Here is a 14,706-nt window from a genome sequence, read left to right on the forward strand (position 1 = left end):
AAAACTAATAACATTTATTTTCCTTTAACCTTAAATATATGTGTATTAAAAATTTCTGTATATTTTTTTTCAGTGTAAAATGTATTGCTTACAATTATCATGAATTATTAATTCATAAATACCATTACATTTTGGGAAACTTTATATTTTATTTTATTTATAATAATTAATAATTATATTTATATTTGTATGTGTATATATTAATTCAAATCTCCCTTCTATTATAATCTCTATTATATAATTTCACGACTCACGACTTAATTATTTATTGGTTGATTGCATTTTAATTGCACCACATGATTTTGATTTGGTTGAAAGACCAAAAATCAATCTTTAAATCTTTTTTTATGAAATAAAAGATTATTTTAAACTACTTCTTTTAAACTAGTCTTCTTTTCAACAATTTCCTTTTTTTAATTAGGTTTTTTCTTCATTATGATATCAGAACAGTTGTATTTGTGTTACCTTGACATTTTCGACTTTAGGTTCCTGGAAAATATTAAAATAAATTTTACTTCAGATGTATAATTCAGAGGATAAAAACATGCTTTTTAATGTAGTTTTGAATGAATTAATAACACAATAACAGCTTGTTGAAATCCATAATGCATTTAGTTAAAGGGTACACACGGCTCATCTTCAGTCAGTACAGGCATGCTGGGAACTGCGCCAGTCTCACTGACGATCTGTTTGAAGACATTCCCTTCAACCTAGATCCTGATCACAAATCGCTACACCACAGCATCATGAGGGCCCGAAACTACATGTAGTGTGAAATACATTTTCTAGAAAATGAACTTGAAGTTGAGAAAGCGACATCCTGTTCCATTACTAAATAGATTCAGATCTAATAAACCGCTTTCTGTGCTGCAGAGCTTGCACAATTACAACAGCAATCTTGTGTTATAGTCCTACATTCTCCAGCCATGAGGCAAGATGTTTAGAGCATTGATGAGTCCAGTATGTTATATTGTATCCTGACAACAGCTGAATGACTGAGCCAGTGTGCTTTGTGTAAAGAAACATTCCCTTCTCAGTACATAAATATAATAACATAAAAATTATAATAACATTGGCATCCGCAATTTTATATTATAATTTTAAGGGCTACATTTGGCATATTCATATACAATTTAAATTAAACAATTAAATTAAATTAATTAAAACGCAATATTTAAAATAAAATTTTCAGTTTTCATTTGAATTTTAGCTACAATTTTTTTGTGCTTTGTCACTTTAATTTGTTTTTATTAATATCAGCATATTTTTATTAATTTTATTTTATTTTTAATATACAATACTTATAATTTATCATAATAACCCTAATATATACTGGATTTGTTTAATACATCTATATACAGATTTTATTTCATTTGAACTATAATAACCCTGATAATAGGAAAAAGGAAAATTATGCATGCATGACAAAATCGTGCATGCATAAGTTAAAATGGAAAATATTAATTTATGCTCAAACATTAAAATACACTTTTGACAGTATAAGGAGGGTCTGTAACCATTTGTTGCAAGTACAGTCAGTTCACAATATTAAAATGCGCTAAGATAATCATCTTTCAAAATGAAGGCAATAAATTCAGTGCAGTTAATCTTTCTATGGAAAACTGTCTCATGCATTTGATTTTTATTAGCATAGGCAGCTCTATAATCTGGACATACCTTCAGCAGGAACTCCTTCCCCTCGGTGTGGATCTCAAAAAGCCCCTCTTCCACCTCCACATCGTATTTGAAACAAGCGTCCGCTATTTCAATGTGTCCCAGTGGAAGGGCGTCTTGAGGAGTCTTAAAATAATACAAGTAACATTTCCTGGGGTCGTACACAAACCAGCGCGTTTTGAAGCCTCTCAGGGGCCCTTTCCCTGTCAGTTTGTTCAGGTAGCCGCATAACTTGGCGCTCTGCTCCTTCGTGCCGTCGCAGTCGGACACATCGAGAGACCTGGCCGCCAGGATCCGGGAGTTCCTGCTGGGATTGGCAGCGCTGTCATCCTCCCCGTGCATCTTTCTCTGGACTTTCTTCTCCTCTATCAGCGGATACAAACTTTCCATCCGCATGACGTCACGTGACTTCCATTCTCGTGCTGCTGCCGCAGAGGATGATGGGACATGTGGTTTTACTGTAGTTAGTTGTGCCAACACTAACGCATCTACTTGAAATATGGCTTAATATGGGATATTAGCTCGAGATCCGGCCAAAAATGAATAGCTGAAAAAATATAATTAAAATTATATAGTAGCCTATAAAACAATACATAACAAAATGATAACAATAATAATACTACTAAAATAATAAATATAACTAAACCTGTAAAAACAATTATATTATATTATTATAATATAATTTTGGAAAATTGTTTGGAAAATGGATGGATGCATTATATAATATATTAGGCTACTACTTAATATTACTGTGCAAACAACACATTATTATTCATGTAATTTACATTACACATAGGCCTATATTTATTTACCATATTTGAGCATTGTTTAATATATAATATCCTCTCTGGGTTTAAAATAAATGGATAAAAACATTATATAACAACAGCAATAATTATAATATATTAAAATAAAATATGATTTCACAAAAAAACAGTGTCTTCTTTAATAAACACCAGGATTTAGCATGCAGGTTTCAGAGCTACTGCCACAAAATATGCCTAGATACATATCACATTAACATTTATTTAACATATTTGGGCATTGTTTTATTTTTAATATACTCTCTGGGGGTAAAATAAAATAACGGAGGGAAAATATAATAATTATTATTATATTGAACTGCTGGGAATCACAAACTACTTGGGCATATTTTGCCGTTGTCTATCCGGGTGACCGTTAGGCGGCGCAAAAGAGTCGTACATTTCCTTAATTCAACTGCTGCTGTGTGTGTTTGCCGTTTTACCTGATATGCGTGATTTACTTATTATGATTATATTGAGATATGTATGTTTAATGTTCCTAAGCCTGAGTTCAATCTCATTTTCGTCTGTGTAACGTTTACAGCCAAAGTGATTAGCCTACAGTCACATCGAAATGACTTGATTCCAGTAAAAGCTGACTTTGGGCGATTCCTACATCAGTCCATGATTACTGGACACTTAAATAATAGGCCTACCCCTAAAATACTAAAACAGAGATTGATCCTATCATCCAGAGAATGAAAGAGATGCAAATGTGAAGAAGAGAGGACCGTATGATTCAGCTCACGTGACTGAAACCATTTAATGGTTTTGACCGTTGGCAGAAAGTCTGACATACTTTACTTACAGCATACTCTTACATACTTACAGCAGACGTTTCTCCGTATCTGATGTTCGGCTTCACACTTTGTCAGAGTGATGAAACATTAACTTTAACCGGTTAAACTGTGTGTTTCCATGTCGACGAAATATCTGAGGTTGCCATGGCTGCAGCTCTAACAGTTCACGAGAGATGAAAAAGAGGGAAACACTCTGGTTTCCTGCACCACAAGCCGCTCTCTGAGCTTTCCTCAGGTAACATCTGTCACTACTGACGCAGGTCAAGTTACAAACGCTCGGAAAAACGGTGATAGAAACCCATATTAAAACGGGCAACAATTTAAACATTGTTTATTTTGCATAAACAGTCAATTCACGGTATAAAGTCCCGTTCACACCGAGAACGATAACGACGATAACTATCTCTTTAAAGTCAGTAAATTGTGATTGGCTGTTGTTTTTATCGTTCATTATCTGGAAAATAAATAAATAAGCAAGCTAAAATGTGACCCTGGACCACAAAACCAGTCTTTTTTTTATTTATTTATTTTTTTAAATTGAGATTTATACATCATCTGAAAGTTGAATAAATAGGCTTTCCATCGAAGTATGGTTTTTTTATGATAGGACAATATTTGATACAACTATTTGAAAATCTGGAATCTGAGGGTGCAAAAAAAATAAAAATAAATAAAAAGTCAAAATACTGAGAACATTGCATTTAAAGTTGTCCAAATTAAGTTCTTAGCTATGCAAATTACTAATCAAACATTAAGTTTTGATATAGGCCTATAGGAAATTTACAAAATGTCTTCATGGAAAATGATGTTTACTTAATATCCTAATGATTTATTGCCACAAACAGGCTATACCCCTGCTACTTAAGACTGGTTTTGTGGTCCAGGGTCACAAATATTAAAATATAACCTAGCATTATGTATTTATTTATTTACTTGTTGTTGTTAAAACACATAATTTAAATGCTAATCTCTAATGCCGAATTATTTTTAGCTTGTTTTTCCTTTTATTCTTGTGGTGGTCTTAAAAGATTCAGATCTTTAAAGCTGGCACACAAATCTGCAGCAAACAGACGTAACCGTCACTCTGACATTCTCCACTGTAAACAGACGTCTGTCTGACCTTTCTGAAATGTCACTCTGACTTGTGTTCCTCCACAGTGTCTCAAAGATAAGTGAGTTTCCTTTTACCTTCATGTTTCAACTTCTGGCCTCTATCTGCTGTGGTTCAAGTGGGTCATTCAACAACAAGTGTGCCATTTGCATCGCTTAGAAGGTACACGTGACTTTTATGACTTCAACAATAAATAGCTGATGGCTTTATTTCCCTTTTTCTTTTTTGTGAGGACATAATTTTCACTCAGAAAATCTGTACATTTTTTAGTAAAACACTAGTTAATTTGACAAATAATTACAGAGAAATGGCAAGTAACATGAACTTTTTAAATAGAAACACTGAAATGTCAATTTCTTTCTGAAATGTAAATAATCTTTGTTTCACATGCAACGTTGACTTTTTCTTCAACTTTTTCATCATCATTCTTTCAGCAAGTAAAATCTTCAAGGACAAGGCAAATCCTGATCTTAAAGGGATAGTTCACCCAAAAATGAAAATTCTGTCATCATTTACTCACCCTCAACTAGTTCCAAACCTGTATGAGTGTCTTTGTTATGCTGAACACAAAAGAAGATATTCTGAAGAATGTGGGAAACAGAGCAGTTCTGGGGCACCATTGACTTCCATGGTATTTTTTTTTCCTACTATGGAAGTCAATGGTGCCCCAAAATAACCTGGTTACACACTTTCTTCAAAATATCTTCCTTTGCGTCTGGCAGAACAAAGACATCCATACAGGTTTGGAACTACTTGAGGGTGAGTAAATGATGACAGAATTTTCATTTTTGGGTGAACTATCCCTTTAAATTAGATTTAAAAAAAAAAAAAAATTATTAATTTTTTTAGAAATTATAAATTTTATTCAGCAAGGATACATTAAATTGCTAAAAGTAAAGACATTTATATTTGATTTCAAATAAATGCTGTTCTTTTTTACTTTCTATTCATCAAAGAATCCTGAAAATTAATAAGATAATACATATTTAGTGAGCAGCAAATCAGCATATTAGACTGATTTCTGAAGGATCATGTGACATTGAAGACTGGAGTAATGATGCTGAAAATTCAGCTTTGCTTCACAGGAATAAATTACATTTTAAAATATATGCAAATAGAGCACATGCTATTTAGAACTGTAATAATTTTTCACAATATTACTGTATTTATCTTTTAAATTAAATGTGACCCTGGACCACAAAACCAGTCTTAAGGGGTATATTTGTAGCAATAGCCAAAAATACATTGTATGGGTCAAAATTATAAATTTTTCTTTTATGCCAAAAATCATTAGGATATTAAGTAAAGATCATGTTTCATGAAGATATTTTGTAAATGTCTTACTGTAAATGCATAAAAACTTCATTTTTGATTAGTGATATGCATTTCTAAGAACTTTATTTGGACAACCTTAAAGGTGATTTTCTCAATATTTTGATTTTTTTTTTTGCACCCTCAGATTCCAGATTTTCACATAGTTGTATCTCGGCCAAATATTGCCAGATCCTAACAAACCATACATCAATGGAAAGCTTATTTATTCAGCTTTCAGATTACATATAAATCTCAATTTCAAGAAATTGACACTTAAGACTTCTTTTAAAAAAATCTTCCCAACCCCAAACTTTTAAAATGGAAGTGTATCAGCATTAGTCTTTTTCTTTTAAACTATCAACCACGTTATTCATCTAAAGTTCAAAGCCGTGATGATTCACTAAACTGATTCGGCTGAAGTCAGATTATAATTTATGTAGAAATGATTTTGTCACAGTCAACAGAAAAATCGTTCAAAGCAACTCCTCCACAGCACAACCGATGAAGGTTTTTTTGAAACAGGGCTTATTAGTCACAAGAATAATTCCATGTTTTCAACATTACAGGAAGTTAGGAAAAATGTAGGTGTCTACCGTCACACAAACTAGAGTCTTAAAGCTAAAAACGAAAGGCCTTTCTCTCCTTGTGCCTCATGGGAGAAAGAAAATTGGGGTTGAAATGATACAAGGATGAGTAAATGACCGAATTGTCATTTTTGGGTGAACTATCCCATACCAAACTGAAAGTGATTCACCAACACCAAACAAGGAAAATGAGTACAGTCCCTAAACTATGACAGATCAGACAGCTGATATACAGTAGAGCTCAGAGACACTGGAAGGAAGGTCTGAGGAAAACCCTGTCCACCAGCACGACACACATTATTTCTGAGGAGGCTGCTGTCCCACGTGTGAGGGGTGGGGGGAACAGATCAGACCAAAAACCACAGCGCTACAGTACACACACTTTAACCCCGATGACTCAGTTATTGATCCTGTGCTGCCACATTGACAACCTCTGTACCAACATCGGTGACACTGATTTTAAGATTTAACATAGTACTTTATTTTATAGTAAATACATTTGATTTAATTTGTGTTTTATGTAATAATGAGCAAACTCTTAAATAATTCATATATTGTATATTATATTAATTTTGTAATTTTTTTGTGAAGCATTGTGTAGTATCAAAATTCATAAATATTTATATTTAAAAATGTAAAGTATAAAATAAATATAAATACAATGTGGCTTAAGTTTCTGAATTTCTTTATATTCATTATAAATATTTATTTGATAGATTATAGATAATAAAGTATTGTAATAACTAATAAATAATTCTTAAATAATTGACACATTGTTTATTATATTAATTTTCTGAATTTTCAAGCATCATGTCGTATCAAACTTCATTTATATTACAGAATATAATTATATTAGTAAATTTGAAGTTTGGATTAAGTGTCCAAATGTATTAATATTTTTATATATATGCTTAAAACCTTTCCTATTGTGAAATGATTTGTATGATTTTTTAAATGCCACTTGTTTTAACACTTTGTATGTAATGTAATGACATTTCGACATTAAGCATGGCTTAAGTATGCAAATATGTTTCATGGCCACTGTATTATGTAAGTTTTTTAAAACATTTGCCACTATGCAGCTTCTTGAAGTTATGATTTCCTGCAAGTACATAACCCACCATACGAACAGAAAGTGTGTGTCTGTGTGTGTGTGTGTGTGTGTGTGTGCGTGCAGTGAGACCACATTTCTTTCCTCTGTGTGTTCCATTTCTCTTCAGGAAACTGTAAGCCGTGATCTGAGTGAGAAGGTTTGTGTATTTTTCCTTCCCTCCCTCGCGCAGTCATTCATATGTGAGCTGAGTGTCTTACCTTCTCTATAACACTGTTTTTCCAAGCCCTGCGTGGAACAATATGTGAGGTGAATGTCAGCGAGGTATAACAGTCAACACACCTTCAGAACGTCCTCCTGCTCTTCAGAACTATATCAGACGCGTGAGAGGCTGAGGAGGACACTTTTAATCTTGAGCAACATGACACTCAAATCACACTGCACACATCAGCGCACACCAACAGGTACGTATGGCTTTCAATGGCGCAGATTGTATGATGGTTTGAAAGATTTTTTATCTCCATTTTTTAATCAATTATTTAGGTATGATACTACGTGTAATATTTGTTCACCTTTTGCTTGTGAATATAGCAATAAATTGTGTGGTAGTGTGAAATAAAAGCTACTAAAAATACAAAAAAAGAAAGTTTGGGTTTTAATTAAATTAAATTCAATTACTTTTTATTTATTTACAAATTAAATTAATTTAATTTAATTACAAATTTAATTTAATTTAATTTGTAAATAAGTAAAAAGTAAAAGTCACTAAAAATCGTAAAATAATTAATATAACTTTATGTACATACAAATGTATTATTTAATTCAATTTAAGCATTAATAAATAAAGCTACTAAAAATACAAAAAAATAAAATAAAAATTCCTCGTAACTTTAGGGTTTTAATGTAATTTAATTTAATTTGTAAATAAAATAAAAAGTAAAAGTCACTAAAAAATCATAAAATAATCATAAAATAAAATAATTAATAATTAAAATAATTAATAATTAATATAACTTTATGTACATACAAATGTATTATTTAATTCAAATTATTTTAAGCATTAATAAATATATTAAAATGATCCACATAACTTTAAGTACATAAACATTAATTTAACTGAATGAATGAATGAAGTTAAAGGCTAAAAATTTTAAATTACTTTTTAAAAAATGCCCCGTAGACATAAAAGTACATAAAATGTAACCTAAGCATTGAATTAATTAATAAACAAAAATATTTAACATACTGAAAAAATTTCCACACAACTTTAAGTACATAAACAATTTAATGTATGTACACTACTTTTTTTCCCCTGTACATTTAATTCTTATTTGAATATTTATTTTTTACATATTTTAATGTAATAATTTAACATATAAATATAAATAAATACAAAATAAAAAGAAAAAAGAACCTGCTATTCTGTCATCAAGTTATTTTCTATGGATGTCTTAAAAACATCTATTAAACGATTAAAAAGTACAAAAATCAATAACTCAGTCAGTCAGTTAATCAATCAATAAAAAGAAAAAGATAAAGAAAGAAATAGAAAATAAAAAAAAATGAAACCTATATATTGTTAACAATAAACTTCCACAGAAAAAAAACTAGTTATAACTAACTAAATTAATAAATATACCTGCTATTATTCGCTGATATATAAGACATTTTCTATTTTATAAATATGAATTCTGAATTAAAAACAGAAAAAAGGAACCTATAACAAAATGAAGTGAGCTGACGTTTTACATTTTGTCCGTTTGAAGGATCTCTATGGACCAGCGGACACTGCAAAAGACAGCACAGCTCTAAATCGCAGCACAACTACCTCACAAGAACACATCCGATGGAGCAGAGGAGGCCCAAACCTCACAGGTTCCACTCCTGCCTGATGTTTCGCTTAAAGGTACATGGAATTCAGACACTTAAATGCAATGGAAACCAACAGTCAAGGTGACTTCTACTGGAAGTATGAAGTCATTTCCCATCAGGTTTACACAGACCGTCTATTTTTACGCAGCTGTAATGTGATCTAATTTAAACTTCCGAGATGATCTAAAATTACAGTAAAAGCGAGTTGGTGAGCGCAGATGTATCGATACAGAAAATTCACAGGAAATTTACATGACCTCAGGCCGTTTCGCTTACCCTGAGAAAGGTACCTGGTGCGGTAAAAACTGACTCGGCTCTGGCATGATAAACACGAACAATGGCTCTGTTGAAACAGCCGCGGGCGTTTTATGACGTTGCTGGGAAAATAGGCAAATGAGACTGTTGGTGTGGACCTGCAGTGTCAAATCTGGTGGCGTTGTCTCATCTGCCTTTCTGTATTGACACAGGAGCGTGTGAGGATGGACCACAGCCAGCCTGGAGGAGACGTCCAGGAAAGCACTGAGAGCAGACTGAGGGAACTGGCCCTCAAATGGTTTACAGAGACCCAGGCACCTCTGATTCTCCACAACGGCAACTTCCCAGAATGGTTCCAAGGATTTATCAGCAGAAAGTAAGAGGCGTTTCTGAGAAAATCCACATTTAGAAGAGGCCATAGATGTTTTTTTGTTTTTTTTTAAGTGATACTATCGGTTACGACAGCTTTATTGCTGTCTCTTCTGAGAAAAACTCTTATGTGTCTTGCTGATTAGAAATATGGGGCTATTTGAATCTATGGACTCTTAAAAACAAAGGTTTGTTATTGGCATCTGGTTCCATCAAGAACTTTTCACAAACCTAGAAAGAGGTTCTTTAGGTTTTTAAAATGTTCTTCACATTAAGAAAAAATGGTTCTTTTTACTGAAAAGTTCTTTGGGGAACCACAATTGTTTTGAAACCTTGATTTTTAAGAGTGGATCACAAGTTTTGAAAGCGTTATGTTTGTACTTTTCGGTTTCATAATTTTGTTATGTAAGCAATATTCAAAGTTGAACCGCTTTCATTATCTCCTGTGGTTTTGTGTTTCACAGGGATGCAGAGGAGCATCTGAAAGACAAGGAACTGGGCTGTTTCCTCATTCGGCTCAGTGATAAAGCCACTGGATACATTCTGTCATACAAGTAAGTGTGTCTTCACACTTAGAAACAAATTAAGGGCTATAAAGCTCATTGGTGATTTGCTGGTGTAGCATTGTTTTTCATTTCTCACAAATGACCCAGATATTTGCATTTCCTTTAAGCCCAGGAGGAAGCTTTTAAAATACAACATTTTTGGTTGAATACCAGCGTTTCTGGGGTTAATATTTAGCTTGTAATGTTAATTATTGTACATTTATTTTTAAAATATTATTTAATTAAATTTACTGTATTTTTGAATCCATTTTAACAGTCTAAATCATTGTTTTTCAGAGGCCGTGATCGATGTCGGCACTTTGTCATCAACCAGAATAAAGACGGACGTTTTATTGTGACGGGTGACACAGAGATGCATGATACTCTCACCAGCCTCATTAAATATTACCAGACCAGACCCATTGAGCCATTCGGAGAATATCTGACACTCTCATGTTTTGAGGTGAATTTATAATATACATATTTTGGTAACACTTTACAATAAGGTTCATTAGTTAACAGTAGTTAACAACATTAGTTAACATGAACTGAGAATGAACAATACTACTACAGCACTATTAAAATCACAAGTTGTGTTTGTTAACATTAATTAATGCACTGTGAATTAACATGAACTAACAATGAATGATTGTATTTTTATTAACTAACGTTAACAAAGATGAATAAATACTGTAATAAATGCATTGTTCATTGTTTGTTCATGTTAGTTAATAATGTTAACAAATGACACCTTATTGTGAAGTGTTACCCATATTTTAATAAAATATATTATTGTTTATGGTATACACTACTGTAAAAAGAAAAGAAATGAATAATTTTATTCAGCAAGGATGCATAAAATTGATCAAAAGTGACAGTAAAGATATTTATAATGTTACAAAATATTTATATATATATATTTTTTTTAAATTGTGTTCTTTTGAACTTTCTATCAATGAATCCTGAAAAAATATATCACAGTTTCCACAAAATGTTAAGCAGCAACTGTTTTAAACATTGACAATAATAATAAATCTTTCTTAAACAGCAAATCATCATATTAGAATGATTTCTGAAGGATCATGTGACACTGAAGACCGGAGTAACGATGCTGAAAATTCAGCTTCGAAAATATATAATCAAATGGAAAACAGTTACTTTAAATTATAAAAATGTGTCACAATATTTATGTTTTTACTATATTTTTGTTTAAATAAATGCATCCTAAGATATTTCTTTCAAAACTTTTAAAGAGCAGTCAATTTATTAACCTAACAGCATGCTTATAATCATTCTATACTATATACTTGCTAAGGCAAGAATATTATTATTATTATTATTTATTAAATTTTTTTGTCTGTGTCTATCTGATCTTGAATGTGTTGTGTTGCAGTCGTCCACAAGCGAGCTCTATGATGTGATTCATTTTGACCTGAGGGAGAAGCCAGGAGTGAGTGTTAAAGCTGTGAAGGATATTTGGGACGATCAGCGCAAAAAACCGCACGAGACACCGCAACCTCCTGCCCTGCCACCCAAAGGACACAGAAACACACCCGTATGTCACATTTATCATTTAATTTAAATTCAATTTGAAATAATTGTCTTTTGTAATTCATTATTTTATTAAATATTATTTATTTGTACTAATTAATTTATTATTTAAATGTATTTATTCATTTGTTTGATTTAATTTAAAAGTATTTATTTTTATTTATTTATTTTTTCTATGCATACTTCATTTATTTAACCGTTTAGGGGCCAGTTTTACAAAGCAGGGCAAATTAGCGCAAGAGCGCAATTCCAAAACAGCGCCGATGGGCGTGGAAATTCTGCGGGTGATTTACTAACAATGCGCAAATTAAATAATGGCGCAAATTCCAGTAATTTGACGAGCGCAAACGTTAGTAAAACGCATTGCGTGATTTATTTGAATACTCTACTCCCAGAATTTTTGCGTCTAAAAGGGGAACTCCTACAAATGCATATTCAATAAGGTCAGGCACAAAAATAACTGTGTCCACGCCTTTTCAGGGCTAATTCTTCACTGTGCGTCTTTAGTAAAACCTGACAGTAATATTTTAACGCCAAAAGACGGTTTACGCTGGCACAAGCTGTTAGTAAAACTGGCCCCATGTGCTTAAACATCTGACCATGGCCTCACATCTGCATAATTATGATTGCTTTTCACAGGCAGTGCCGCCAGTGCCAAGAAAAGGCCCTCCTCAGAAAGCCACCTCCTTAGAAGCAAAGCACATCCCAGAAAACGTGCTGTACACACAGATAGACCTGCTGAAGCCCAAAGAAAGAGCCAGAACGCCCACAGAGGGCAAAGACATTTCACTTCCAGCTTCCCGAGGGGAACCCAGAGCCCCGCACCTACAGAAAAGTCCTGCTGTAAACCAAGGAACCATTTACTCTGAGCTCTTAGTGACGAACTGCAGAAGCCAATCCCTGCCCTTCCTGGATGATGACAGAGAAGAAGAAGGACACGTTAATAGAAGAAGCCAACCGCAAATCTCTTCCCACATGCAGAGAGAACAACTCAGCAAACCAGGTTTTAGCAACAGCCTGGAAATGCTGTGTAATTCATCAGTTTATCAATTAGCCGGAACACATGGCAACCAAAACACAAGAATGTCAAAGGTCAGCGTACAGGAAAGCGATGCTACGTATGCCGAGGTGCCTCTTGAACCCATTTCAAATCACTTCCTGGTTGACGACACGTATGAGCAGATTCCCGATTCAAGGCCTTCAGCCAGAGCAGAGGAGACATCGCACACTAATACTTACGAAACGCTAACAGACTTAAAACCCAAGCAGATTTTATCTGCCCGGCCTCTTAAGGTGAGTGTTGATGTGACATATTGAAAATGCGTACATTTTTCCATTTCAAAATGCTTAATGGAACATAATATTTAATATTAAGAAACACTGAGATGATTATGACAGGTTATATGATAACTTTAATAACGTACCTGTTGTTTCCTGTAGACTGAGAAATGGAAATGGCTCTCCCCCGAATACTGGAAAAAATAACCTCTTCAGATGAACATCATCACTGACATGAATCATAACATTACACTAATGAAGAACAGTTGTTAACAAACGTACTTCCATCCACTGAAGCTACTTCCGATTATTGAATACTAGAATAGTACAGCTTTATTTTTCACTAGATTTTTGTATGTCTATTTTTCAAATACTTTTATGTGTTACAAGAATATTTATTAACTTAATAAAAATATATGTTGTGTCTTGATGTCAACAACAAGCTAGAATCACAGTAGTTTATTGGAACTTTTCTTTTAAGAAAAGGAAATTCATGTGTATGATGTGTAATAAAATTATATTTTGAATAGTCAGCTTGTGCCACTTTTAGGGTTTTTGAGGATTTGCAAATTCTCATATTTTCTTGATAAAAAACACCATTATGCCTGCTGCACAACAATTCTTGTTTCATTTCAACTTTATTGACCGTGAATTATTAATACACAGAGTGGGAATTAAGCTTTTAAACTTTACAGTCTTCAGAATTACCTAACCTGCCAGTAACAGAGACCATCTGTGAAGGTGTACATCTGTCTTTACGAGATTCAGTACAACTTTTGGAACCATTAAAACAAATGATGTCATTGTGTCCTGCTTTTATGGTCTTTCACTAAACATTAATAATGTCAAACAACAGATTTCTACATGTAAATGAATACTATTTAAAACAGAATTCAACATTAAAATCAAACAAACTGAAAATATAACTGACTTTTGAGTAATTATGATTCTTGTGTAGGCTAAGCTACCACTAGCAGCTAACAACCCGAAAATTAACTATGGTTTTTATTATAGTAAAAGTGTATTAACCAATATTTTCTTTTCTTTTCTTTTTTTTGCATACTGATTACAATTTTACTACAAATACCATGGTTAAACTATGGTTAGTTAATTTGTGGTTACCAACTATAGTATTGTTGTTGTTGTTTTTATTTGTAGTAACACCATGATTCATTTTACAGCAGATAACTACATCTCTGTGACAAATATTATACAAATATAATGTGACAGAGATATTATCTGTATTGACATCTATTTATTCATTAATGGTGCTTCCCTTTCTAAATTTATCCATGGTTTTACTACAAATATAAGCAAAATCCATAATTACTATAGTTAAACCATGGTAACTACAAACGAACCATGGTTTTACTACACTAACCATAGTTTAACCACAAATGGTAATCAGTCCATCAAAAATCATGGTTACTACACTTTTACTATAATAAAACAATGATTAATTTTCGTAAGGGTTGCTAAGCTGTTAGCAACCAGCAAAT

The 14,706-nt window shown here is 32.7% G+C and overlaps 2 protein-coding genes across 7 annotated transcripts in view; one reads left to right on the forward strand and one right to left on the reverse strand.

Moving 5' to 3' along the window:
- The window catches only part of tbc1d2b (TBC1 domain family, member 2B), an 18,406-nt gene extending 14,961 nt beyond the window's left edge, over positions 1 to 3,445 (reverse strand). Inside the window, exons 1-2 of one of the 3 annotated variants that reach the window (XM_058767498.1) lie at positions 3,307 to 3,445; positions 1,678 to 2,221 (exon numbers count right to left, since the gene is read on the reverse strand). In XM_058767498.1, coding sequence (XP_058623481.1) covers positions 1,678 to 2,070 — 393 coding nt within the window. In that variant the 5' untranslated portion in view covers positions 2,071 to 2,221; positions 3,307 to 3,445. The remainder of the gene's footprint in view (positions 1 to 1,677; positions 2,222 to 3,306) is intronic. The other 2 variants (XM_058767499.1, XM_058767500.1) reach the window with 2 other exon arrangements.
- On the forward strand, positions 3,380 to 14,015 carry LOC131534551 (hematopoietic SH2 domain-containing protein homolog). 4 transcript variants are annotated; one of them, XM_058767502.1, is made up of 11 exons: positions 3,380 to 3,512; positions 4,436 to 4,550; positions 7,464 to 7,536; positions 7,624 to 7,801; positions 9,104 to 9,243; positions 9,677 to 9,840; positions 10,298 to 10,387; positions 10,676 to 10,841; positions 11,772 to 11,933; positions 12,569 to 13,222; positions 13,370 to 14,015. In XM_058767502.1, exons 4-11 carry the CDS (start codon positions 7,651 to 7,653, stop codon positions 13,412 to 13,414), a joined length of 1,572 nt encoding a protein of 523 aa, XP_058623485.1. In that variant the 5' UTR covers positions 3,380 to 3,512; positions 4,436 to 4,550; positions 7,464 to 7,536; positions 7,624 to 7,650; the 3' UTR covers positions 13,415 to 14,015. The 4 variants fall into 4 exon arrangements, with proteins under 4 accessions (XP_058623485.1, XP_058623487.1, XP_058623486.1 ...); XM_058767504.1 differs by having other exon boundaries at positions 7,507 to 7,536; XM_058767503.1 differs by having other exon boundaries at positions 7,464 to 7,801.
- Positions 14,016 to 14,706: the final 691 nt, after the last annotated feature.

This window comes from Onychostoma macrolepis, chromosome 25 (assembly GCF_012432095.1).
Source record: "Onychostoma macrolepis isolate SWU-2019 chromosome 25, ASM1243209v1, whole genome shotgun sequence".
Lineage (NCBI taxonomy): Eukaryota > Metazoa > Chordata > Actinopteri > Cypriniformes > Cyprinidae > Onychostoma > Onychostoma macrolepis.

Bases quoted from the DNA above. Each gene is read 5' to 3' on its own strand.
- LOC131534551 (XM_058767503.1), top strand. From the start codon at position 7,651: ATGTCAGCGAGGTATAACAGTCAACACACCTTCAGAACGTCCTCCTGC. The intron at 9,841-10,297 runs GTAAGAGGCGTT...TGTGTTTCACAG, and splicing joins CAAGGATTTATCAGCAGAAA to GGATGCAGAGGAGCATCTGA. The intron at 10,388-10,675 runs GTAAGTGTGTCT...ATTGTTTTTCAG, and splicing joins GGATACATTCTGTCATACAA to AGGCCGTGATCGATGTCGGC.